This window comes from Lontra canadensis, unplaced genomic scaffold, assembly GCF_010015895.1.
Source record: "Lontra canadensis isolate GAN:19392208 unplaced genomic scaffold, GSC_riverotter_1.0 scaffold13, whole genome shotgun sequence".
In the NCBI taxonomy this organism is placed as follows: Eukaryota; Metazoa; Chordata; class Mammalia; order Carnivora; family Mustelidae; genus Lontra; species Lontra canadensis.
The window spans coordinates 1088326-1109051 of record NW_022631007.1 but is presented as its reverse complement, the minus strand read 5'-3'; the positions used below and the strand labels follow the sequence as shown (position 1 = coordinate 1109051).

The following is a 20726-nucleotide window of genomic DNA, read 5'->3' as shown; positions in this document are numbered from 1 at the left end:
AAAGGTAGAGGCTAGGGCCTGACGTCCCAGAAGTGGGAGGGGACTGGTCTGCTCTGGTTCCACGCTGGTCCTGCCCAGCACACGCGGAGGGCAGCTAGGAGCCAGGCTCACTCATTTCCAACATTCAGGACTCACACGGCTGGGGCTGCCTGTGCCTGGGCAGGGGTGGGCCATGTCCCCTGCGGGGGCCATGCGTGGTGATGGGTGAGCAAATGTCAGAGGCTGTGAGGGGAGCATTGTGGCTGGGTGTGGTGCTCTGGGATGGAAGGAGGCTGGCTTTAGGAGGCAGTGAGGACAGGGGCGAGGACGGTCTCTGGTGGCAGAGGGGTCTCTGGCTTTAAAGCACCTCGTGTTGCTGCTGTGTGGCCTCGCTGACAACCTGGGGAGGGAGAGAAGCCCAGTCCAAACCAGCACCAACAGGAGAATGGGGACCCAGCCCTGGGTCCTCCCCCGACTCCGATGTGGCAGGACCCACTCTCCCTCCAGGCAGGGCCTTGAACCAGCACAGCTGGTGGAAGACACCTGGCTGACAGCCTCATAGACCTACCCCAGAGCCCCCACCAGGCTAAGGGAAGCAGGCAGATGGCTCACCTCCCCATCCCGGGTCTCGATGGTCTTGATCATCACCGTCTTCTTGGTGTGGACCTCAGAACCCCTTTGCTCCGGGCTTGTTTCTGTAACAGATCCATCCACACACTCAGCCTGACCAAGTCCAGGCCTGGGCCACTCCAGGGACTGGCAGTCCCTCCCTCATCCCATGGGGTGGAGCCCAAAACACTCCTACCCCCTCAAGATGGGGCTATGACTTTTTCAGCAAGACTTTATAGCCTGTCCTTGAGCTCTACAGACGCCCGGGCCAGTCCCACAGCTGAGACAGGCTCAGGAGCCAAGAGATGCTGATTCAGGAGAGTGGAGGACCCCTGAGGCCCCAGACCATCCAACATTCCCACTCCTCACACATGCCCTCACTTCCCCTCCACCACTGGGCTCCAGCACAGCCTTGTGTGAACCTGTACCCTGACAGAACCCCAAACCCAGTCCCAAGATACTCTTTTGAAGGGCCTCATGGTACCCAGCCCCTCTTTAAGAGTCCAGATGAGGGGTGCCTTGGGGGGGTGCAGTTGGTTAAGTTTCGGACTCTTGGATTTGCATAGGTTGTGACCTCAGGGTTGTGAGATCCAGCCCTACATTGGGCTCCATGCTTGATGCAGAGTCTGCTTAAGACTCTCTCTCCCTCTGTCCCCTCCCCCCTCCCTCGCTCTTGCTCTCTCTCATAAATAAATAGATCTTAAAAAGAGAGAGAGAGACCAGATGAGTAAACTGTGTCTTATGAAAGAGAGACAGACAAGAATTGGTTATGGATTCATTGTGCTGGTGGCCAGTCCCTTGCCTCTCTATGCCTCAGTTTCTTTGCCGTGAAACACCAGCCATGATGTGCTATCTTGGCCACAGAGCCACTGATTTGAAAAAGCATTAAGCAGTTTCAATTGCGAGGCTCACACTTGGGTGTCTGCATAAACTACTGAAAAAAAAAAAGGTTCTGAGTTTTCTAGGGCTGGTCAAATTTAGGTCCTGGGTATGACGAGTTTGGTGTTCATGAATTTCCTCAGTGAGCCGCCAGCCTGCGACAAATGTCATAACTTGGTGGGGCACAGAATGTAATTTTCCCGACGGGAACGAACACGGAAGACAAAAAAGGTTTGATCTAGGAAAGGCGACACTGCCAAGCCAGTGAGTCCGATTTGCTTTCCTAATGTTTCATTATAGTTTGTTTTTCTGTTCTCTGGGATTGGAAAGCCACTCAATCTGCATATTACTAATGTCAGAATGGCAGAATGCCCGTGGAGCTCCTTCTTTTAATTGTCTGGCTTTGCTAAGGTTTGGTTTCTTTTTTTTTCTTTTAAAGCCTGTGTCCAACATCTTGCTCCAGCAAACTGGAGGTGTTCAACAAGCAACTGGTAGGAGGTGGGGTAGGGTGGGGTGCAGGGGGGTGCTTGGCAATTTGCCAAACAGACAATGGCTGGGGGGGGCGCCTTGTAGTCCAGGGTATATGGTTCTAGATGCTTCTGCTGCCAGACCCCCAAGGCCAGCCCTGGTACTTTCAGAGTTTGGGTATATTGGGAATCGAAGCTGTTTGCCGATGTCCGAGACTCCCAGAAGGTACTGGGGACATGCTCAATACAGTGTAATACCATGGAATATTTAAAAAGCTCTCTCTGTTAGAAGGTGCCTCTACCTAAACTTCCCCACCCACCTGCAGCTGCTCCCGTTCTCTGTCCCAGACCCCAGCTCCATCCCCCCGGTTCCATTCCCCCTCCCCAGCTGGCCTTGGGCAGTGCCCATGCTGGACTCCTGCCCCCTGCCATCCCAGTGTCCACCTGCCAACATGCACTCACCTCGGAAGTTGAGAGCAGAGAAGGTCTGGATGGGGAGGTTGATCCTGAAAGGGGAGATCAAGCCGCCAAAGGGTTAGGGCCCTCTATATCTCCCTGTGACCACACATCAAAGCTTGCCCTGGTCCTCAACAAAGGCCACTGTCAGCTGTCCCTGTCCCACTGACCTTTCACGTGGCTAAGAACACAGGGTCAAAGGGCAACTCCAGCTCTCCCAGGAACTGTCCCTTTCCATCTCTGAACTGCTGGCCTGACAGCCATACTCCCAACACCCCTGCCCTTTCTAGGTCACCAGGATCTCCTTCCTCAGTTAATTCAGGTATATGGATAGCAGTTGTAGGCCACAGCCATTGTGTATGCCCACCCGCCAGCCAGGCTGGGAACTGCTGGTCCACCCACAGAAGGGTGAGTTCCAGGGTAAATGCCATCCCCATTTATGCCTAGTGCGGGGAAACGCAACACATCTCCAGCTGCCTTGAAGGGTCATTATGTGTAGATGTAATTCTATGAACTCTGACCTCTCTCTGTGCGCAAGTCTGTATTTAAGCATGTCTGCTTCTTGTTTTAAACTTTAGACATCATCGTTTTTATGAGTATCCATAAGCGTCATTTTTTTGAGTAATTGACCTGTGTTAAACTGAGGTTAGGTTTACCTACAGTGAAATACACAGATCTTAGTCTGCAATTTTGCAATGAGTTTTGATCAGCGTCTACATCAACGGAACTACTAGTCTAAATTGAGATACAGAACATTTCCAACGCCCCAGAAAAGTTGCCTCGCATTGCCTTTTAGTCATATGTCATTTTTGGTGTCTAGAAGTGAGTTGCTCTGAGCATGTCATGCTATCTTTTCCTAAAAGCTTGTGTGTGTGTGTGTGTGTATGCGTGCACGCGCCCTCCGGCACAAGTCTGCCCTCTCCTTCTTAACCTGTGTCTCAGGCTCTCTCTTTGTCTCTATCAGCCCCTCCCTTTCCTTGCTCATCATTCCCCACTCTGCTCTCATCTCTTCCTTGACTGGCAGTAATATTTTATTACTGGTTGCTGAACATGGTTTTATGCTGCTGGCTCTTAATTCTGAAGGTGGATGAGGGAATACTTCTATTTCTCTTTTTATAAAAGCTATTAATTAAGTCACTTTTTACCCAGGTGGCCTTGGTTAAGTCTCTGCAATTAGTGGTGTGGTGGCCTCCTGTATAAAATTGTTTCCGGATCTCTCTAAGGTGATCCTGAGCCCCTCCCCAACCCCAGGGGTATGGGGGGGTGCAGGAATGGGCCCCTCGGCACTCCCCAGAATCCCAGCGCCAGCCCCTCACCGGCTTTCCTCTCCCTCCAGCAGCTTCCGGTAGGTGGCAATCTCCACATCCAGGGCCATCTTGACATTGAGCAGGTCCTGGTACTCTCGCAGGTGACGGGCCATCTCATCCTTGAGGTGCCGGATCTCTTCCTCCAGACGCGCGATGTTGTCCTGGTAGCCACTGGCCTCGCTGGCAAAGCGGTCTTCCATCTCCCGCATCTGCCTCATCAGCGAATCGTTCTGCAGGAGAGGGGCACCCAGGTCAAGGAGAGTCATGGAGGGGTGGGCACCAGGGTAGGGGCTCAGGATGGGGACAGACACAGCCTTGGAGCTGGAGTGCAACCCCACATGGTCAGGCACGCTCTTCTGAGCTAGGGAATCCTAAACTCAAATGAAGCCTTCTGGGGAGACCCAGAGAATAGAAGTCATAAAAGGAAGCATCTGTGTCCTTCCTCTCCACTCCCATCTAGGAACCCCCCGACTCCTGAGAGTTCAACTGAGAAGCCACCTGTCTCTTTTCACCCCTGTGGGAGGTTTGAGGAGACAGAGGCCCAGAGAGAGGGTCTCAGAGTGAGAGTGGGAGCTGCAGGCTGGAAGGACTCAGTGGGGCGAGGTGGGCGGGCACTCACGGTGCCCTTGAGGGCGTCGATCTCGCAGGTGTAGGACTGGATCTGGTGTCGATACTCCATCATCTCCTGCTTGGCCTGGCGCAGTGCGTCATTGTTCTTGTTGGCTGCCTGGGTCAGGTCGGACACCTGTGGGCAGGAAGTGGGACCGAGATGAGGAGGCTGCAGGACGAAGGGCAGGGATGGCAAGGGAGCCTGAAGACCCTGGTTCACTCTCCTCCCCACGGAGAGAGCCACAGGAAGCACCTCCAGATAGAGACGGAGGGGAATGGAGGGGCCAGAGCCCTCGGGCCAGGTTGCCCACCTTTGACTTGTACCATTCCTCAGCTTCTGAGATGTTCTTGGCTGCGATGGTCTCATACTGAGCCCGGATGTCCCTGAGCGCGGCGGTGAGGTCTGGCTTGGACATGTCCATCTCCACCTGGACCTGCTGTTCCTGAAGCTGGGCCTGTAGCTCTCGGATCTCCTGTAGGGCGCAGCTGGGTTTCAGGGCTCTGCCAGGCCCCACCCACACGGCACCCTCACACCCCTCCCCCATTCCCCAGCCTTGCACTCCCCCTCCTCCTTTCCAGCTACTCCTACTAGAGTCTAAGGACCTTGAGGAGGAGGGCTAAAGGCATACCTCTTCATGCACTTTCTTAAGGAACACGATTTCCTCGTTGAGAGACTCAATCCTGCGCTCTAGGTCAATCCGAGCGAGAGTAGCCGCATCCACGTCCTGGGAGTGGTCAAGCAAGAGGGAGAGGGTCACTGAGAACTCAGGCAGGGCAGAGGGAGACGAGGGGCCCCTGGGGTCAGAGGGGGTAAAGCTGCTGGGGGACCAAAGAGGGCTCACCGCTCTGAAGGCAGCCAAATTGTTCTCTGCTTCTTCTCTCAACTGAATCTCTTCTTGCAGCCTGGCCAGAACAGACAGACAGAAAAGAGACAGTTGGTGAGGATAAAACCAGCCGTGGGGATAGGCCTGGTGGGGGCTGCCCAGGGAGTGGGGCTCAGGCCACCCAGAGGAGGCCTGGCTCCAGGGTAGAGACAAGAGGCCCTGCCCACCGGGGGAGGGGACAGGAAGTGGTCCAATTTCTTCCCCAGAGCCACACCCCGGAAGTCTATGTCCCCAACCAGACTGTGACCTCCCTGGGATTAGCGACTCTGTCTATTCTATCCACCTCCACGTTCCTGGTTCTCAGCCCCTGTCTGGCCAACATAGGTGCTCAATTATTGTTTGTGATCGGGGTGGTAGGACATTGATTCTGCTCACTCCTGCCGTCAGAAGCAGGACCCAGGAGTACTTGCTCTATTCTTGTTGCCTTTTCCTACTGGAAGCCAGGTGAAGCCCGCTATCAGGCCCCGGAAGCTTTCAGGAGCCTGCGGCTTGCTCCCTCCCCTTTCCTCTAGCTTATCCGTTCCCTTAGTGAAATGGCACAGCCTCAGCCCAGCCTAGGGACTAAGATCTGCTCTCTATCCACCTCCCCCCACCCCGGGGTGTGGGGTAGTCTGATCACAGATGAGCTGAGAGCTACCACTTAGATTCCCCACCCTTTGCCCTTCCCAGCTTGCCCGATTTTCCTTGTCTCCTATCAAACCCCCTCTCCCTCTGACTGTACCCGGGCCTCCTCCATCTGCTCATCTGCCAGTCCCCCATGGACACCACCCTGACATCTTAGGACGCTTTTAAGGGGCTGTCCACAGGCCTCAGGTCTTCCATTTGCACACTATGATGTCCCCAAGAAAACTGCTTTGCAGAGTATGAGCACGAGGGAGAGACCCAGGAGTCCATCTCTCCTCTGGGGAACACCAGTAGATGACTCTCTCCCCGCAGAGGGGTGGGAGAGGGTCCCTGGTGCGCAGGACAGGGTGTGTGGGGGGGAGAGAGGTGCTGACAGCTGCCCCCCAGCCCCCAGGCCTCGTCCCGCTCTCAGCCCGCGGAAAGGGGGTTCCGGGAGCGCCAGGTCCTCACTTGGCCTTGAGCCGCTGCAGGTCGTCCAATAGGTTGTCACGCTCGACGTCCACGCGGGCGCGCTGGTTGGTGAGCACCTCCACCTGGCGCCGCAGCTCGCGCAGCTCCTCCTCGTAGATCTCGGCGACCCGGGTGGGCTCGCGCCCCTTGAGCCGGTTCACCTCCGCGGCGAGCGCCGCGTTCTGCTGCTCCAAGAAGCGCACTTTCTCGATGTAGTTGGCGAAGCGGTCATTGAGCTCCTGCAGCTCCACCTTCTCGTTGGTGCGTGTGGTCAGGAACTCCTGGTTCACGGCGTCGGCCAGCGAGAAGTCCAGCAGCTCGCCCGCGCCGTAGGAGGAGGGCGCGCGGGTCGACCCCAGCCGGCTGGCCCGCAGCGCCCCCAGACCCCCTGCCCCGCCCGACGTGCGCGACACCTGGTACACGCGGGACGTCATCGAGCTCGAGGAGCCCTTGGTGCCGAAGCCCGCGCGCGGGAACACCGGTGAGCCGAGCGGGGAGACGAGCGGGAAGCCCCCCGCCCCGCCGAAGGTGCGGCGGTAGGAGGACACGCGCTGGCTGGACGAGTAGGCCTGGCTCATGGTGGCTGCGCGCGGGCGAGGCTGGGCGACACGGAGGAAGCGGCGGCGGGAGGCGGCCGACTGGAGAGTGGATGCGTCGAGGGGAGACAGGGCCCCTTAGCCGTCTGCACTATTTGTATCCCTCCTGACATCAGCCCCCGCCGCCCCTCCCCTGACAGCTGCAGGATCCCGCTGTCCTGCCAGGAAGGGCGGCCGCTGGCGTGGGGGCGGGGAGGCCAGCTCCCCCGCAAGAGGCCTGCGCCCCTACGGCCCTACGCGGGTGGGAAGGGGCCCGCAAGAGGTGTGGGACAGGCTGGAGGGCCTAGGAGGGCAGAAGATGGGCAGGCCTGCCAACCCCTTCACCTGGGGAAGCAAGCCTGTCTGGAAGCCCTAGGCAGCCTCTTTCTGCCCTTGGGTGCCCGCCTCGCCCTGGGAGGTAGTCAGGGGAGAGAATGGAAAAGAGGTTTCCCCTTGGTTTGAGGGTGTCCCTTTCGTTTGGAGGAGAAACTTTGGGTCATTTCCTGGAGGAACAAGGCCTATTCCCCAGAAAGCCTCAAAAGCACTTTTTTTCCTCCTTAAGGATTCTCTAGAAGTGGCAGAGGTTTGGAAGAACTCAGGAAAGACTGGCACTCACCAGCCAGGCATGGAGCAAGAGGGTCTCTAGGCAAGAAGGGAGGGTGGGGGAGTACCCTGGGGGGGCGTGGGGGGTCAGAGAGCAGTCCTGGCCAGAGACGCCTCCTCAGGTATGTCCACTGGCACCAAGATTTTAACCCTGAGCCTCAGTTTCCCTCTGGGCTAGTGTAAGCTCTTTTCCTCCCCCTCTTCAGGGTAGGGCAAAGCCTCAAGTTTATAAACGATAGGGTGATTTCCAGAAAGAGCCCGGGAGCCTCTCAGTTTCCAGTTACTATGCACAGTCACCCCCACACGCCACCTTTACCAGGCTTCTGCCCCCTTGTGCCCACCCCCATGCCTTCTCTGATTCACCCCCCTATTCACATCACCCACACCCACACACACCAGGGGTTTGTATTTTGTCAGGAGCCATGTGTCAGCCTAGCCATCTCTCTGGCAGCAGCAGCTGCCAGCCCGGCATACCAGAGCTGGTATTTATAGAGAAGAAGGCATCAGTCTGGGAAACAGGCACACGGGAGAGGCATTCTGGGGGGGGGGGGGCGGGTACCTGGGGAGACGTGGGTTTCATATGGCCCAGGCAGGTTCGGGGAGCTAAGCCCCAATCACCTCCCACCCCCCACAATGCCCCAAGCTCCCCGCCAGAATGGAGTCCCACCTTCATAGTCTTCCTCCTCCTCAGCACAAGGTATTGGCTGACCCCTGAGGACATCCCCACTTCTCCATGAACACTGGCTGTCTCCCTACACCTTCACCTGGCACACTGCAGGCCTCCCTTAGACCTGACCCTTCTGGAATGCCAGCTTCTGGAATAGAGCACAGGTCCTACCCCAGCTCTGCCATCACCAGCAGGCCCAGTTACTAGCAGGCAAGACCTTCACTTTTCTGTGTCCTCCCCTAGCAAGTGGAAGTGGTCAGCCTTGCCATACCTACCCTACAGGCTCTGAAGAGGCTTGAATAACAATGCATAGGGGCACCTGGGTAGCTTAGTCCATTAAGCATCTGACTCTTGACTTGGGCTCAGGTCGTGATCCCAGGGTTGTGAGATCGAGCCCCGTGTCGGGCTCCATGCTGGGTGTGGAGCCTGCTTAAGTTCTCTCTCCCTGTCTCCCTCCCTGCTGCCCCCCAAAATATAACAAGACACAAATAACCCCTTACACTGAGCCCCCACTGTGTGCCACACAGTGTGAACACCCCCAATCCCCAACAACCCTATGAGGCAGAAACTAGTATCATTCCCATTTTGCCGCTCAGGAAGCTGAGGCAGTCCGACTCCAGAGCTGTGCTTGGCCCCCTGGAATGGATGTGAATATGCCAGGTGAACTGTAAAGGGCTTTGTTACTGCTGTCTTCTCAAAGCCTTTCCACACTAAGTATCTAAGTTTTATCCAAGAGACAGGCCTATGAGGTGGGTGGGGGGTTCCAGATATTCTTATCCAGGCTTCAAGTCAGTGCAAGCTGTTGTGTTCTGGTTATTTTTGTGTCTTGTCTCCCAAACTAGATTGTAGGCTCCTGGAGAATTTGAGAGACCATGTGGATCCTTAGCATATCCCAGGCAACAAGCATCCTTGTTGTAGTTCCAAGTAGCCTGCAAGCTTTCTTTCCCGCTCCCTTATTTTAGTAACAAAGGCTACACACACAGAATACACACAATGGGTGGACAGATGACCCAGTTCCCAGCCAGTCTTAGCAACTGTATCCCTCTGACTGCAGTGATTGGCTCAGGGGTGACCTGGACCTGAGAAGGGCCAATCAGAGACCTTCCCTGGAATTTATAGATGAAACAGCTAGAGCCTGTGGCAACTATGTTTCCTTCCCCGTGGGGTCATTCCTGCACTAGGAGGAAAGAGAAGTCAACATACAAGGAGAAGCAGAGACACCTGGAGAGAATGCAGGGCAGGAAATCCTCAATTCCAGCTACTGGGGTGGGGGGGACCTGGTTCTGCAGCCCTACTCTTGATTTTTTGAGCTCCCCCCACCCCATGTCCTTCCTGACTTTGGGGCCAATAAACTTTTCCTTCACCCCCCCCCCCTAAGGCACTTGGTGCTGGCTTCTCTCACTTGTAGCCAAAGCATTCCTGACCAATCTCTTGTAGGAGAGGGTGCACCCATTTCCACAATACTAGGGAGGACAGAACATTGTTAGGAGTCCTCTCTGTGAACCGTCTTCTGACCACATAAGGAAATTGCTGTTAGGACCAGTCCAATGCCTCAGTTCCGTGGTGAAATGAAGCAGAAAACAAATAAATAAATTATGTCACTTATTCTCTAGTCAAAATGAACATCTACCAGACTTGGCTCTGAACCACTTGGGGCCATTTCCAAACTTCAGTTCCAACCCTGAGAATCTGCTACCATGGAGGGCAGCAAAACAACACTCCAAGCCTCGGACAGCAGGTGAAAGAAGAGTGCTCCAAAACACGTTCTCAACTGGGCAGCACCCCTGGAGTCAGAGTTTTGCCTCCCCAGGGGACTACTTAGAATTGGACACACTAAAAATATTAATAATGTATCTGGGAGGATAATGTACTTGGCACAGAGGCCAAGGGGTCCCATTCAGTGGGATCGTATGCTTTTCACTCTGTTGATTGTACGCTTGGTGCACAAGACGTTTTCATCTTGATGGGTCCAATTTATCTATTTTTTCTTTTATTGCCTGAACTTTGGTGTCATATGCAAGAATCACTGCCAAACTCAATGTCATGAGTTCTAATGTTTTCTTCTAGGAGTTTTACAGTTTCATGTCCTTAATCTATTTTGAGTTCATGTTTGCAGGTGGTGTAAGGTAAGGGTCCAACTTCGTTGTTTTACATGCGAATATCCGGGTTTCTCAGCACCATTTGTTGAAGACTGTCTTTTCCTCAGTGAATTTGCTCTTGGTACCCTTGCTGAGAACAATTTAGTCATATGTGTGAGATTTTTTTCTGGGCTCTGTGGCCTGTTCCATTGGCCTATATATCTGTCCTTATGACAGTACCACACTGCTTTAATTACTGTAGCTTTGAAAGAAGTTTTGAAATCAGTAAGTGTGAAGCCTTCAACTTTGCTCTTTTTTTATATGTTTTGGCTATCTGGGGTCCCTTGAGATTCCATGTGAATTTTAGAATGGATTTTCCCATTTCTTCAAAAAACAGGTGCGGGGTTTTGATAGCAATTGCTTTGACTCTAGGTCACTTTGGGCAGTACTGACAGCTTAACAACAGTAAGTCTTATGATCAATGACTATGGGATGTCTTTCCGTTTATTTGTGTCTTCTTTAATTTTTCTCAGCAATGTTTTATAGTTTTCAATGAACCAGTCTTATGCCTTGTGGGTTATGTTTATTCCCAAGTATTTTATTGTTTTGATGCTATTGTAAATGAAATTGATCATGTGGGGTTTTCCCTTCATTCTATAAATGTGGTATATTAAACTGATTGGTTTTCCTATGTTGAACATCCTTGCATTCCAGAAATAAATCCCCCTTGGTCATGGTGTATAATCCTTTTAATATGCTGCTGAATTTGGTTTGCTCGTGTTCTACTGAGATTTTTTTACATCAATATTCATAAGGGACATAGGTCTGTAGATTTATTTTCTTGTGTGTCTTTGTCTGGCTTTGGTATCAGGGGAATGCTGGCCTCATAGAATGAGTTAGAAAGTATGCCCTCATCTTCAAATTTTTGGTAGAGTTTGAGAAGGATTGGTGTTAATTCTGAAATGTTTGGTCAATCTCACCAGTGACCATCTGGTTCTATTTTTTTCTTTGTTGGGAGATTTTGAGTCATTCTTCTTAATATCCTCATTTGTATTTCACTGTATGGATTTGCCATAATTTACTTAGCCAATTTTTAATTGATGGATATTTATACTATTTCCATTCTTTTGCTATGATAAACAGTGCTGCTATGAATATCCTGGGGACACACTTTTGGATTTATAAATTTTGATCAGCTATTTTTAAAAAATAGTCACATTATTTTAAGGTCATGCTCTTACTTGAACTAATTGATGTTGGAAATGGCAAGGTCCACTAAGACCATTTCATTCAGGGTTTTTCAGAAGAAAGGGGACAGTTTATAAACTTGTGTATGTGGTACAATGTCTTGTACACTGAGTGTTATCAAGACATTTTGTCAAATCAGGGGTGCCTGGGTGGTTCAGTCGTTAAGCATCTGCCTTCAGCTCAGGTCATGATCCCAGGGTCCTGGGATTGAGCCCTGCATCAACCCCTGCATTGGGCTCCCTCCTTGGCGGGAAGCCTGCTTCTCCCTCTCCCACTCTCCCTACTAGTGTTCCCTCTCTCGCTGTCTCTCTCTGTCGAATAAATAAATAAAGTCTTTAAAAAAAAAAAAAAGACATCTTATCAAATCAGAGAAGAAAGTCAGTCCCACTTTTGCTTGAAATCTTCCCAGATTATCCTGACCTTGGAGAGTCTTGGAAACTTGTAGTTGGAAGTAACTTCAAAGGTCACAAGGCTGGCCAGTCCTATGTCCTTTACTTCTCAGTTAAGGCTGAAATCTCTCTGGTGACAGTAGCAAGCATGAGCCCAGCGGGGAACGCGGTGTCTCTGAGCAGCCCATTCCATTCCACTAAGAGTCATTGAGTGCCTGACACATCTCTGTCACAGGACAGTAGACAGCTCTAGTATTAGAAAATATTTCCTTGGGGCGCCTGGGTGGCTCAGTGGGTGCCTTCGGCTCAGGTCATGATCTCGGGGTCCTGGGATCAAGCCCTGCATCGGGCTTTCTGCTCAGCGGGGAGCCTGCTTCCTCCTCTCTCTCTCTCTCTCTCTCTCTCTCTGCCTGCTTCTCTGCCTACTTGTGATCCCTCTCTGTCAAATAAATAAATGAAATATTAAAAAAAATATTTCCTTAAGGGCTCCTGGCTGGCTCAGTCAGTAGAGCACGCAGCTCTTGATCTTGGGGTCTCAAGTTCAAGCCCAACGTTGGCCATGGAGCCTATTTAAAAAAAATACACACACACACACACACACACACACATACATATTCATATACATATATATATAATTTATATATGTATCATCTCCTTATATTTGAAGCCAGATGATGTGTCTTTGCTATGCCACTTATTCTAACTTGGGAGTGAAATAGAGCAAAAAGAACCCCACCTATACAGGCCAAATATTTGGGAATAGTACTCTTCTTCTTGGGACACTTTGCCTGTTTCCCCATTTTCACTTTTTCTCCCTTCCCTGAACTAATGAACCAGCAAAACCCAAACTCACCATGACCTCCAAGGCTCCCTGGGACCGGCCTGCCCATCTGACCAACCTCAGCTCACTCACTTTGGGCTCAGCCTCCTTCCGCCACACGGCCCTCTTTTCCATCGGAGGACCCTGCTAAGCTCTTTCCAGCCTCAAGACCTCTGCATTTGCTGTCCCCTGGCTTCCCCTAAGCTCAGTGTCTGGAGGGTTTAGGGATAGCTAGGCAGATCTCTGAACCTCACAGAGGGCTTCCTGGAACACAAGGGCCCTGGCTACCCACAGGACATCCCAGATCCCATAGATGGCACAGATAGGGGGGCAGGTGACTGGCATCGGTAGATGGCTGGGATAGGGACACTGACCTGGCCAGCATGGGGCATTTGGGCTGAGGAAAAACTGAAAGACATTAAAAAGGAGAGGACAGGAGCAACTGTTCCACCTTGCCCCGTCTGGGAGTGCCTCACCTACCACAGTCCAACCCCAGGATCCCGGGTATAAGGCTGTGCTGATGCCTCCCCACAGGGCACCCTCCCTCCACACACTGACCCCCACCTCCTTCGCTCATTTCCCCAGGGCCCATCCTCCTCCTCTTTCTGTTTCCCAGCTGGGCACCTCATGCTTCCATCCCGAGCTGGGCTGGGCCAGGAGGCAGCCATTGCCTGAGAGCCTTGGGGACAGGGTGGCAGGTATGAACCCAAACCATGGTTCCTGCCTCAGCTTTAGCACTTGGTAGGGAGGTAGGAGGCTCAAGCACAGGGGTGTTGGGGGAGGCAAGACTAGATATGGATGCTTGGCCTGGGGGTTCACCCACAAATCATCTGTGGGACCTGGGCAAGTCCTGTTTCCTCTCTGGTCCTGTCAAGCCCTATGAAAGGGGTCAGGCAACATGGCCTCTGAGGTCCCCTCAGCTTCTGACATCCTGAGTCTCTGGGCCAAGGGAGCTGGAACAGTGAGTGGCCCCCAGCGGAGCCCTGGCTCTCTGGCACCTCCATGCTTCAGTGCTCCCAGAGCCCTCCTCCCAACAGCCCCCTTCCCCACTGCTCCCTCCCCACCCCCTCTCAGCTCTAGTGACTGTGTAACCTCCACAGGGTGGTGAGCAGCCTGGAGTGACTGTAAAAGGGAAGGAATGTCCAGAAGCAATTGTTTCTTCCTGAAATCACCAGGGGGCCGTTGAACTGGGGGGCCCCCGCAGGACGATGGCGTCAGGGTTCTCCCTGAAACTCTCTCTCTCTCATGCTACAGGCTCACCCCCTTCTCCAGGCTGGGCCAGCCATCCACCCTTTGTCTGCCACCCTCTGCCTCTCACTGGTTTAAGACCTTCAGGCCACTGGCTCCCTCTCCGTGTGACCCCACCGCCGTTCTGGGCCCCTAACCTCACCAGCACCCTCAACCCATCCCCATATAGCCCTCCTCTGCCTCCACTTTGTAACCCCCACACCCCTGACCCAGCTTCTTCCCCGGGGAGGCCCAGAGCCTGGCTCCAACCCCTGCCTGCCCCACGCTCCTTTTACAGACATGGAACGCTGCAGGTTTTCTGCCAAAGTAGGAGAAGTCTGAGGCCAATCTCACCTCCTCCCTGGCCTCAACTTCTACCAAAGGGGACGCCTTGGAGGGGGGGGGGGGGGGGGGGGGGGGGGGGGGGGGGGGGTAGGGCTGAGCTTCAAGGGGAGGGGCTGCTGAGATGGTGGAGGTGAAGGTGTTTGTGGACTCTTAGCCCCCCACCCCCCCGCCGCTGCTGGATGCCTGGGGTGGGGGGGTTACTTGCATCAATAAGGAGATGGAGAAGTAGAGGATGGGGACCCCAGTCAAGCGGAGGGAAGGAGAAGAAGGGGCTTCGGTAGCCTTAGAAGTCCCTGGGAAGGCATCCTGATGTGCCAAGAGCAGCATCTGGTTGGGAGTTGGGAGGCCAGATGCCTGGGCCAGCTCTGGCTAAGCTGTGTGGTGGGACTGCACGTGTCCATTCTCTGGGCCTCAGTTTCTCCTTCGTGAAATATCCTGGACATTCCTCCTTGTTCTGACCTGAGTGAGAGAGGCCTTTTTCTTGGGAATCAAAGCCTCGGTGCCTCCCTGGGCAGCCTTGCTGGGAGCCTCCCTGCTCACCCCAGACTCTCCATCAAGGGGGACCCAGATCTCTGGCCAGGCTCCAGGATGGCCCCTGTCCCATGATGAGATGTGGCTACAGCAGCCAGCAGAAATGGTATCGCGTACCTCCTTAGACATAGGTTCTCCCCACCCTCCTGCTCCTCCCAACTGCTCGGGGCTCCCGTTTTGCCTCTCCCCGGGCTCCCCTTGTCACTGTGTCCTGCCCAAGAAAACCAGTGCCACCCCGTGCCCTGCACTGGCTCTCAGGGTCTCAGCTGTCCCCCCACATCCCTCTCCTCGGCACCCCAGCCACCCTGCACAATCCCCAGCAGTTTGTAGGGGCTACTTCTGAACTCCTCGAGATGGCGTCTGGCCCTGAGCCATGTCCCAAAGGGATAGAGATCCAAGGCAGAGGAGCCCCCTTTCCCCACACAGATGTGCACCCCCACCCCTAGCCAAAACCCCCATGAAGAACAGGAGAAACACTCTTTGACCAGACTAGGGTGTATCTGGGTGGAAGAGGGGAAGGGGTCTGAGAACTAGGGTGGAGGTTGTCAGGGCAAGTTGGGAACCCCTGAGATGGGGTTCGGGGGCACTGCTCCCACTTCCATGCAGGGAGAAGTCACAGGCTCCTTCCCCTGCCCATGGATTCACACCCTAGATAGACTCTCCAGGCCGAACTCTAATCCCTCTGCTGAAATGCAAGCCCCTTCTTGCTTAGAACTGGACCCAGAGAGAGAAAGAGAGAGAGAGAGAGAAAGGCAGCTTCCTCTCTTCCCTGGAAGACTGTCAGGTTCCTAGTGCCATCACTCAGCCTCTTTCCCTGATTCATCCCCATTCCTTTCATCTTTCCTCATAAGCTTTTTTGGTTTCAGCCCCTCCAGTTTGGTCATATCTGTGCTGTCCTGGGCCCTGTCCAGGTTTCCTACATCACTCCAAGGCTGTGGCATGCTTTAAACAGGGCCTAAGCTGGCTGGCAATGACCTCACATGGCCACTATGCGCGGTTGCTATCTATAGCCTTACAGGATCATCCTCCTCTTCCTCCAGCCAGCTGAGTCACAGTCTTGGGGTCCACTCAGACCTCAGGGCCCTCTCTGCTAGTCCAGATCACAGCCCACCTCAGTACTCGGAGCCGTTCTAGCTGCTGAAGGGGATACTTTATTCTTCAAACCATCTAAGTACACAATGAGAGTGAGTCTTGGGTTCCAAAAGATACCCTTCTTGGACCCTCAGTGTTTTTAATAGCCCCAGTCCTTCATCCTTCTATCTTCTCCTATCTGTCTCAATAGCCGATAGCCCGCCAATGGCCAAGATTCCATTTGACCCTGCAGAGGGATGGGGAAGGAGTGGGGGCGGGGATTTGGGAAGCAGCTGTTGGACCACTGCCTGGATTCAAATTGGATCTAGGACTCGTGGGTGAGTTACTTTACCTTCCTGAGCCTCAGTTTACTCATCTGTAAAATGAGGATAAGAGTTACTTCCCAATGTTGTGAGGATTAGAGAGATACAGTGATTCTATATGGCTGGTGTCCAGAATACCATGCCCAGTATACAGTAGGTGCTCCATAACTGGTAGTTATGTGGGGCATGGTATTCTGGACACCTGCCATACAGAATCACTCTATCTCTAATCCTCACAGTGTTAGGCAATAACTCTTATTCTCATTTTACAGTTATGGATACTAGGCTCAGAGAGGTTAGGGAAGTTCTCTAAGGTTGCACAGCAAGTAAAAACAACATCTGGATTCGAACCTTATGATGGCTCCTAGAAACACAGCTCATTTCTCTGTGTCTCTAAAGACTTGCCACAGATTGACTTGGCAGGTTCAGTTCTAGTCCTTCCTTTTTTTTTTTTTAAACTCAGCCCTATCCAGGGAGCTGCGCTGAAAAGTCCCTTATCTAGTGGGGAAGTCCTGCCAGCCTTCTACCCTGCTCCTCTCCCCAACCCCACTGTCCTCAGAAAGCCAACGGGGCTTTGAGTGGGGCAGGTTTGGGGGAGTCTGGCCTCCATCCCATAGGACCTGTGGGGCATTGATGATTTCCCATCTAGGGAATCAAGAAGCCAGTGGGGGCGACTCTGCCCCATGCCACCTGCAGGCCAGCCAGGCACTGGGGCTCCCCTGCCCGTCAGAGAGGATCCCCTGAGCATACCCTGGCCCCAGACTGCCCCCCGCTGGCCTGGACACAGGCCTCAGACAGCATCGTGCACAAGGCAGTCCTGGAGAGACCTCCTTGGGGACTGGGACTGGGGGCTGTGCTGGATCCGGGGTCCAAGGTCAGCTGCTGGGGATTCCCACTGTCATAGCTCTCAGGCCTCATAGCCACCCAGAGATGTTCCAGATATAATCCCTCCCTTCCCAAATTTAGAGATCCTGAGAGATAACTGTTTGTCGAAATCAGAGCACTGGAGTTTTTCTCCCCGCCCACAGCAGTTAGAACCCTACCCACAACTGTCCCAAAGAGCCTCCCTGATGCCCCTCCCTATCCAGCCTTGAAGAGCCAGGCCAGGATCTCCCTCTGTCCTTCCTAGGCTCCCCAGCCACCCTGGGCACCAGAATAGACCACTGACCACTTGCCTTGGGAGCTGGGAGGGGCCACAGCTGGTGCTGCCAGTCAGGCTGGGGGAGGGGGTTGAGAGGAGCAGAAAGGGGCACAGGGGCTGTGGGAGGGTGCTCCTCGGTTTTGTGCAACCAGCTCTCCCACAACACCGTACAAGCCACAAATGCCCCTCCACTTCCCAGCTAGGACAAGGCTTGGAGTGCCAAATACCCTCTCAGAATGGGGCTCAGACTGTCTCTACCCCCAGCTTCCTCCCCTTCTCTGGTCTCTGCCCCCTTCCCTTCCTCTCCAGTCCATTCCTTCCAACCCCCTCCCCACCACACACTCTCACTCCACCTCCCCCATGGTCTCTGCCCTTCCCCCTCCCCCAGCTCCCTCTGAGTGAGGATGCCCTTGCTTGCTGACCCTACATTCCGGCCTCGCTGGGGTCAGAAGGGCTTCCTGCCTGCTGTGGGCTCCCTGGCCCCACCCTTAGCTCCCGGCAGCCTCTCCGGGCTGGCCAGCTGCTGGCCCTTTGCAGTCCCCTTCTCTGACACCTCCCTCAGCCCCAGGCCCAATTTAGCTCCTTTAATCTTCCCTGTAATCCAAGCCGACCGTTTCCTGAGCACACACTGCACTTCCCAAACGCTGGTCCCTGAAGAGGGGCGGGGGCTGGGTGGCCTCAGCTCTTCCCTGCCCTAGAGCACCCCCACCCCAACACAGAGCCCCTGTGGTGCCTCTCTTCTTCCCACACCTAGGAGGCCCCAGGGAGCTCTGGCTGTGATGTCCTCTGCCCTTGGGCCTCGCCGTAGCCTCATAGGGAGGCTAGCCTGACTCCTCACCTCGCTTTCCCACCTCTGGGCCTTCGTTAATGCCCTACCATGTGCCCGGAACACCCTCTCCCCCAAAATGCATCTCTTCCCGTGGAACTCTTACCCCTCCTCTCTCAAAGCTAGCTCCAGCCTGATTTCCCCAATTCCAGATTAGAGACTCTGGGACCAGACTGCCTGGGTCCCTAAACCTGGCTCTGCCTCCTAGCCATGCCAGCTCTCTGAGGCCTCTTCTTTCCTCATCTGTAAACAGGGATCCTAACAGTGCCTGCCTCAGAGGGCAGCTGTGAGGACTAAGTGAGTTACTTTATGTAAATAAAGTGCTTAGAACAGTTCTGGGTAGATTGCAAGTGCTATTTCAGTATTAAATGAAAATTATCTTTTTCTGCCTTACATTGCAATGACCATTTCCTCCAAGTTAAGACACCCATGAACTGTGAAACACGTCATTTATCTCATAACATCATTTCAGGGGAAAAAAGCATGTCCCTGTGAAATGTACAAATTGTAAGGCATCTTTCAATTTCGTATCTGTGTGAATTGCTCAGTAATGACATCGGAAGCACACCCTTGTCTCTAAGAATCTATCCAGCCAGCCGCCTCATCAGTTCCATGGGCATTCATTGTTTTTTCCAAGTAATCTCAACGCCCAAGGTGGGGCTTGAACTCAAGATCTCGAGATCAAGAGTCGTATGCTCCACCCACTGAGCCAGCCAGGCACCCCTTGCATTCACTGATTATGGTTGGTACACAGGGGCTTGGATTCAAGTTCTTACACCCAAATGGTATTTAGCCGAACAAATGTTTTTTCCTAAACAGCCAAGCTAACTCACAGTGTAGTGGCTGTTAAATGAGATGGTATTTTTTTTAAGGCGTTAGCACTGTATTGGATATTCGACACAGGAGAACCATCACTGGGGTAATTTAAAAACGTTTCTCTCTGAAGATGTGACAGGTGGGCGAGAGCTGGTATTTCAGGGTCAAAGTGCCCTCCAGTGGCCATAAGGGAAAACTGCAGGTTTCCTGAGGAGCTTGGGGCGCCCTTCCTTTGCTGGTCCAGGAAGGAATTCAGCCCCATCTCCGCCCCACCCCCAACCAGGCTTTTCCAACCCTTCTGGAATTCTTCACATTACCTTTCCTTTTACAGAGGCCTAAGGGGCTTTAAAGAATTACTTAATAGGATACAAGTCCAGGGGCAGAGCTTTAGCCCAGGAAGGGCTATGGCCTGAATATATGCTGTTTCTCGAAATCTGCGGGCCCAGGGCTCTGTGGCCCCTGCGGGGCTCTGCGGCAGGGAGGTAGGATGGAGGAAGGCTGTGTGCTGGCCATCAGTTCTGCTCTGACTTGGACACTGGTATCTGGCCTGTGAGAGACCCCTCTCACTACCCACATTCGGAAATCTAGCACAGACCAAGTATAGCCCATTCCAAGTAGCTGCTTCTATGCTTTGACAGAATTGTCATTTATTTACCCTTCCTTCTTCCTTCCCCCCTTTCTTCCTTTCTCCATCAGTATTTACTGAACACTGGCTGTGTACCAAGCTTCACGTCCTAGGTGCTGGGTTTAAAAAGATCGATCCAACACAGACACACACACAGCCACAGAGAGTTGTTCACAATGTCCCAGACACCACATGCAGAGTTAATCCTTGCCTTTGAGTGTTTACAGCTTCTCTGTGCGGCTGAGTGGGAGGGCAGAGGCGAGAATATCAGATCCAGGCTGCCTGATTTCCCTTCATGAAATGCGTCTAAAGAGGAAGATTTGTCTGGCCAGGTTTGGGGGCTGACTTCCCCCTCCTGGGCCACTCTGGTCCCCTGAGAAATCCTCCCCACCTCAAATGCTGACCAACCCCCCAGCTCCACCTGCCCCAGGGTCCCTGATCTCCCCTCCCTTCCCCCACCATTGACCATTGCCCAGGGCCCAGGGCTGGGAGTCAGGGAGGGTTGATGGGAGTTAGCTTTGCAGTGGATGGCCTGGATGGGCAATTTACTTACCTGATACTTACCATCCAAACCCAGATCAGTGGCCATGGCTGGCCAACTCCCCATTGTCCAGGATTGAGAGAAAGGAGCTTTACTCTGGAGTCATTGCATTGGGGTGGGGGGGGGGTTGGTGACTGGAGGCACCCAAGGTTCATCTGTTGGGAAGATGACAGGTGGGGGAGGAAGAGCTGGTGGGCGATGTGTGCATTGTTCCTGGGACTCTGTTGCCTCCCCGAGCTGTCATCCTCCCTCTTTCCCTTCATGATCAAACCTCTCAAATGTCTTCCCGTCCCTTCCCACCCCTTGCTTGTTCCTAATATTTCCATTTCCTTAGAATTCTTCCCAGTGCCTCAGCACAGGCTACTGGTCCATCTTTGGGTCCCCTCCACTCCTGGACCCATCTAACAGAAGTGTAATGACAGCCACATCTATGTCACTTTAAATATTCTAGCAGCCACATTTTTACTTATTTTTTATTTATTTTTAAGGATTTTATTTATTCATCTGAGAAAGAAACAGAAAAAACACAAGCAGGGGGAGAGGCAGAAGGAGAGGGAGAAGCAGGCTCCCCACTGAGCAGAGAGCCTGATGCAATGCGGGGCTCCATCCCAGGACCTGGAGATCATAACCCAAGCT

The 20726-nt window shown here is 53.4% G+C and overlaps 1 protein-coding gene across 1 annotated transcript; it reads right to left on the bottom strand.

Annotated features, from left to right (window-relative positions):
* Positions 1–239: 239 nt before the first annotated feature.
* On the bottom strand, positions 240–6942 carry DES (desmin). Its single transcript, XM_032857284.1, has 9 exons — positions 6265–6942; positions 5149–5209; positions 4936–5031; positions 4618–4779; positions 4317–4442; positions 3707–3927; positions 2397–2440; positions 592–674; positions 240–379 (listed from the first exon to the last, which is right to left on the bottom strand). Exons 1-9 carry the CDS (start codon positions 6840–6842, stop codon positions 338–340), a joined length of 1413 nt encoding a protein of 470 aa, XP_032713175.1. The 5' UTR covers positions 6843–6942; the 3' UTR covers positions 240–337.
* Positions 6943–20726: the final 13784 nt, after the last annotated feature.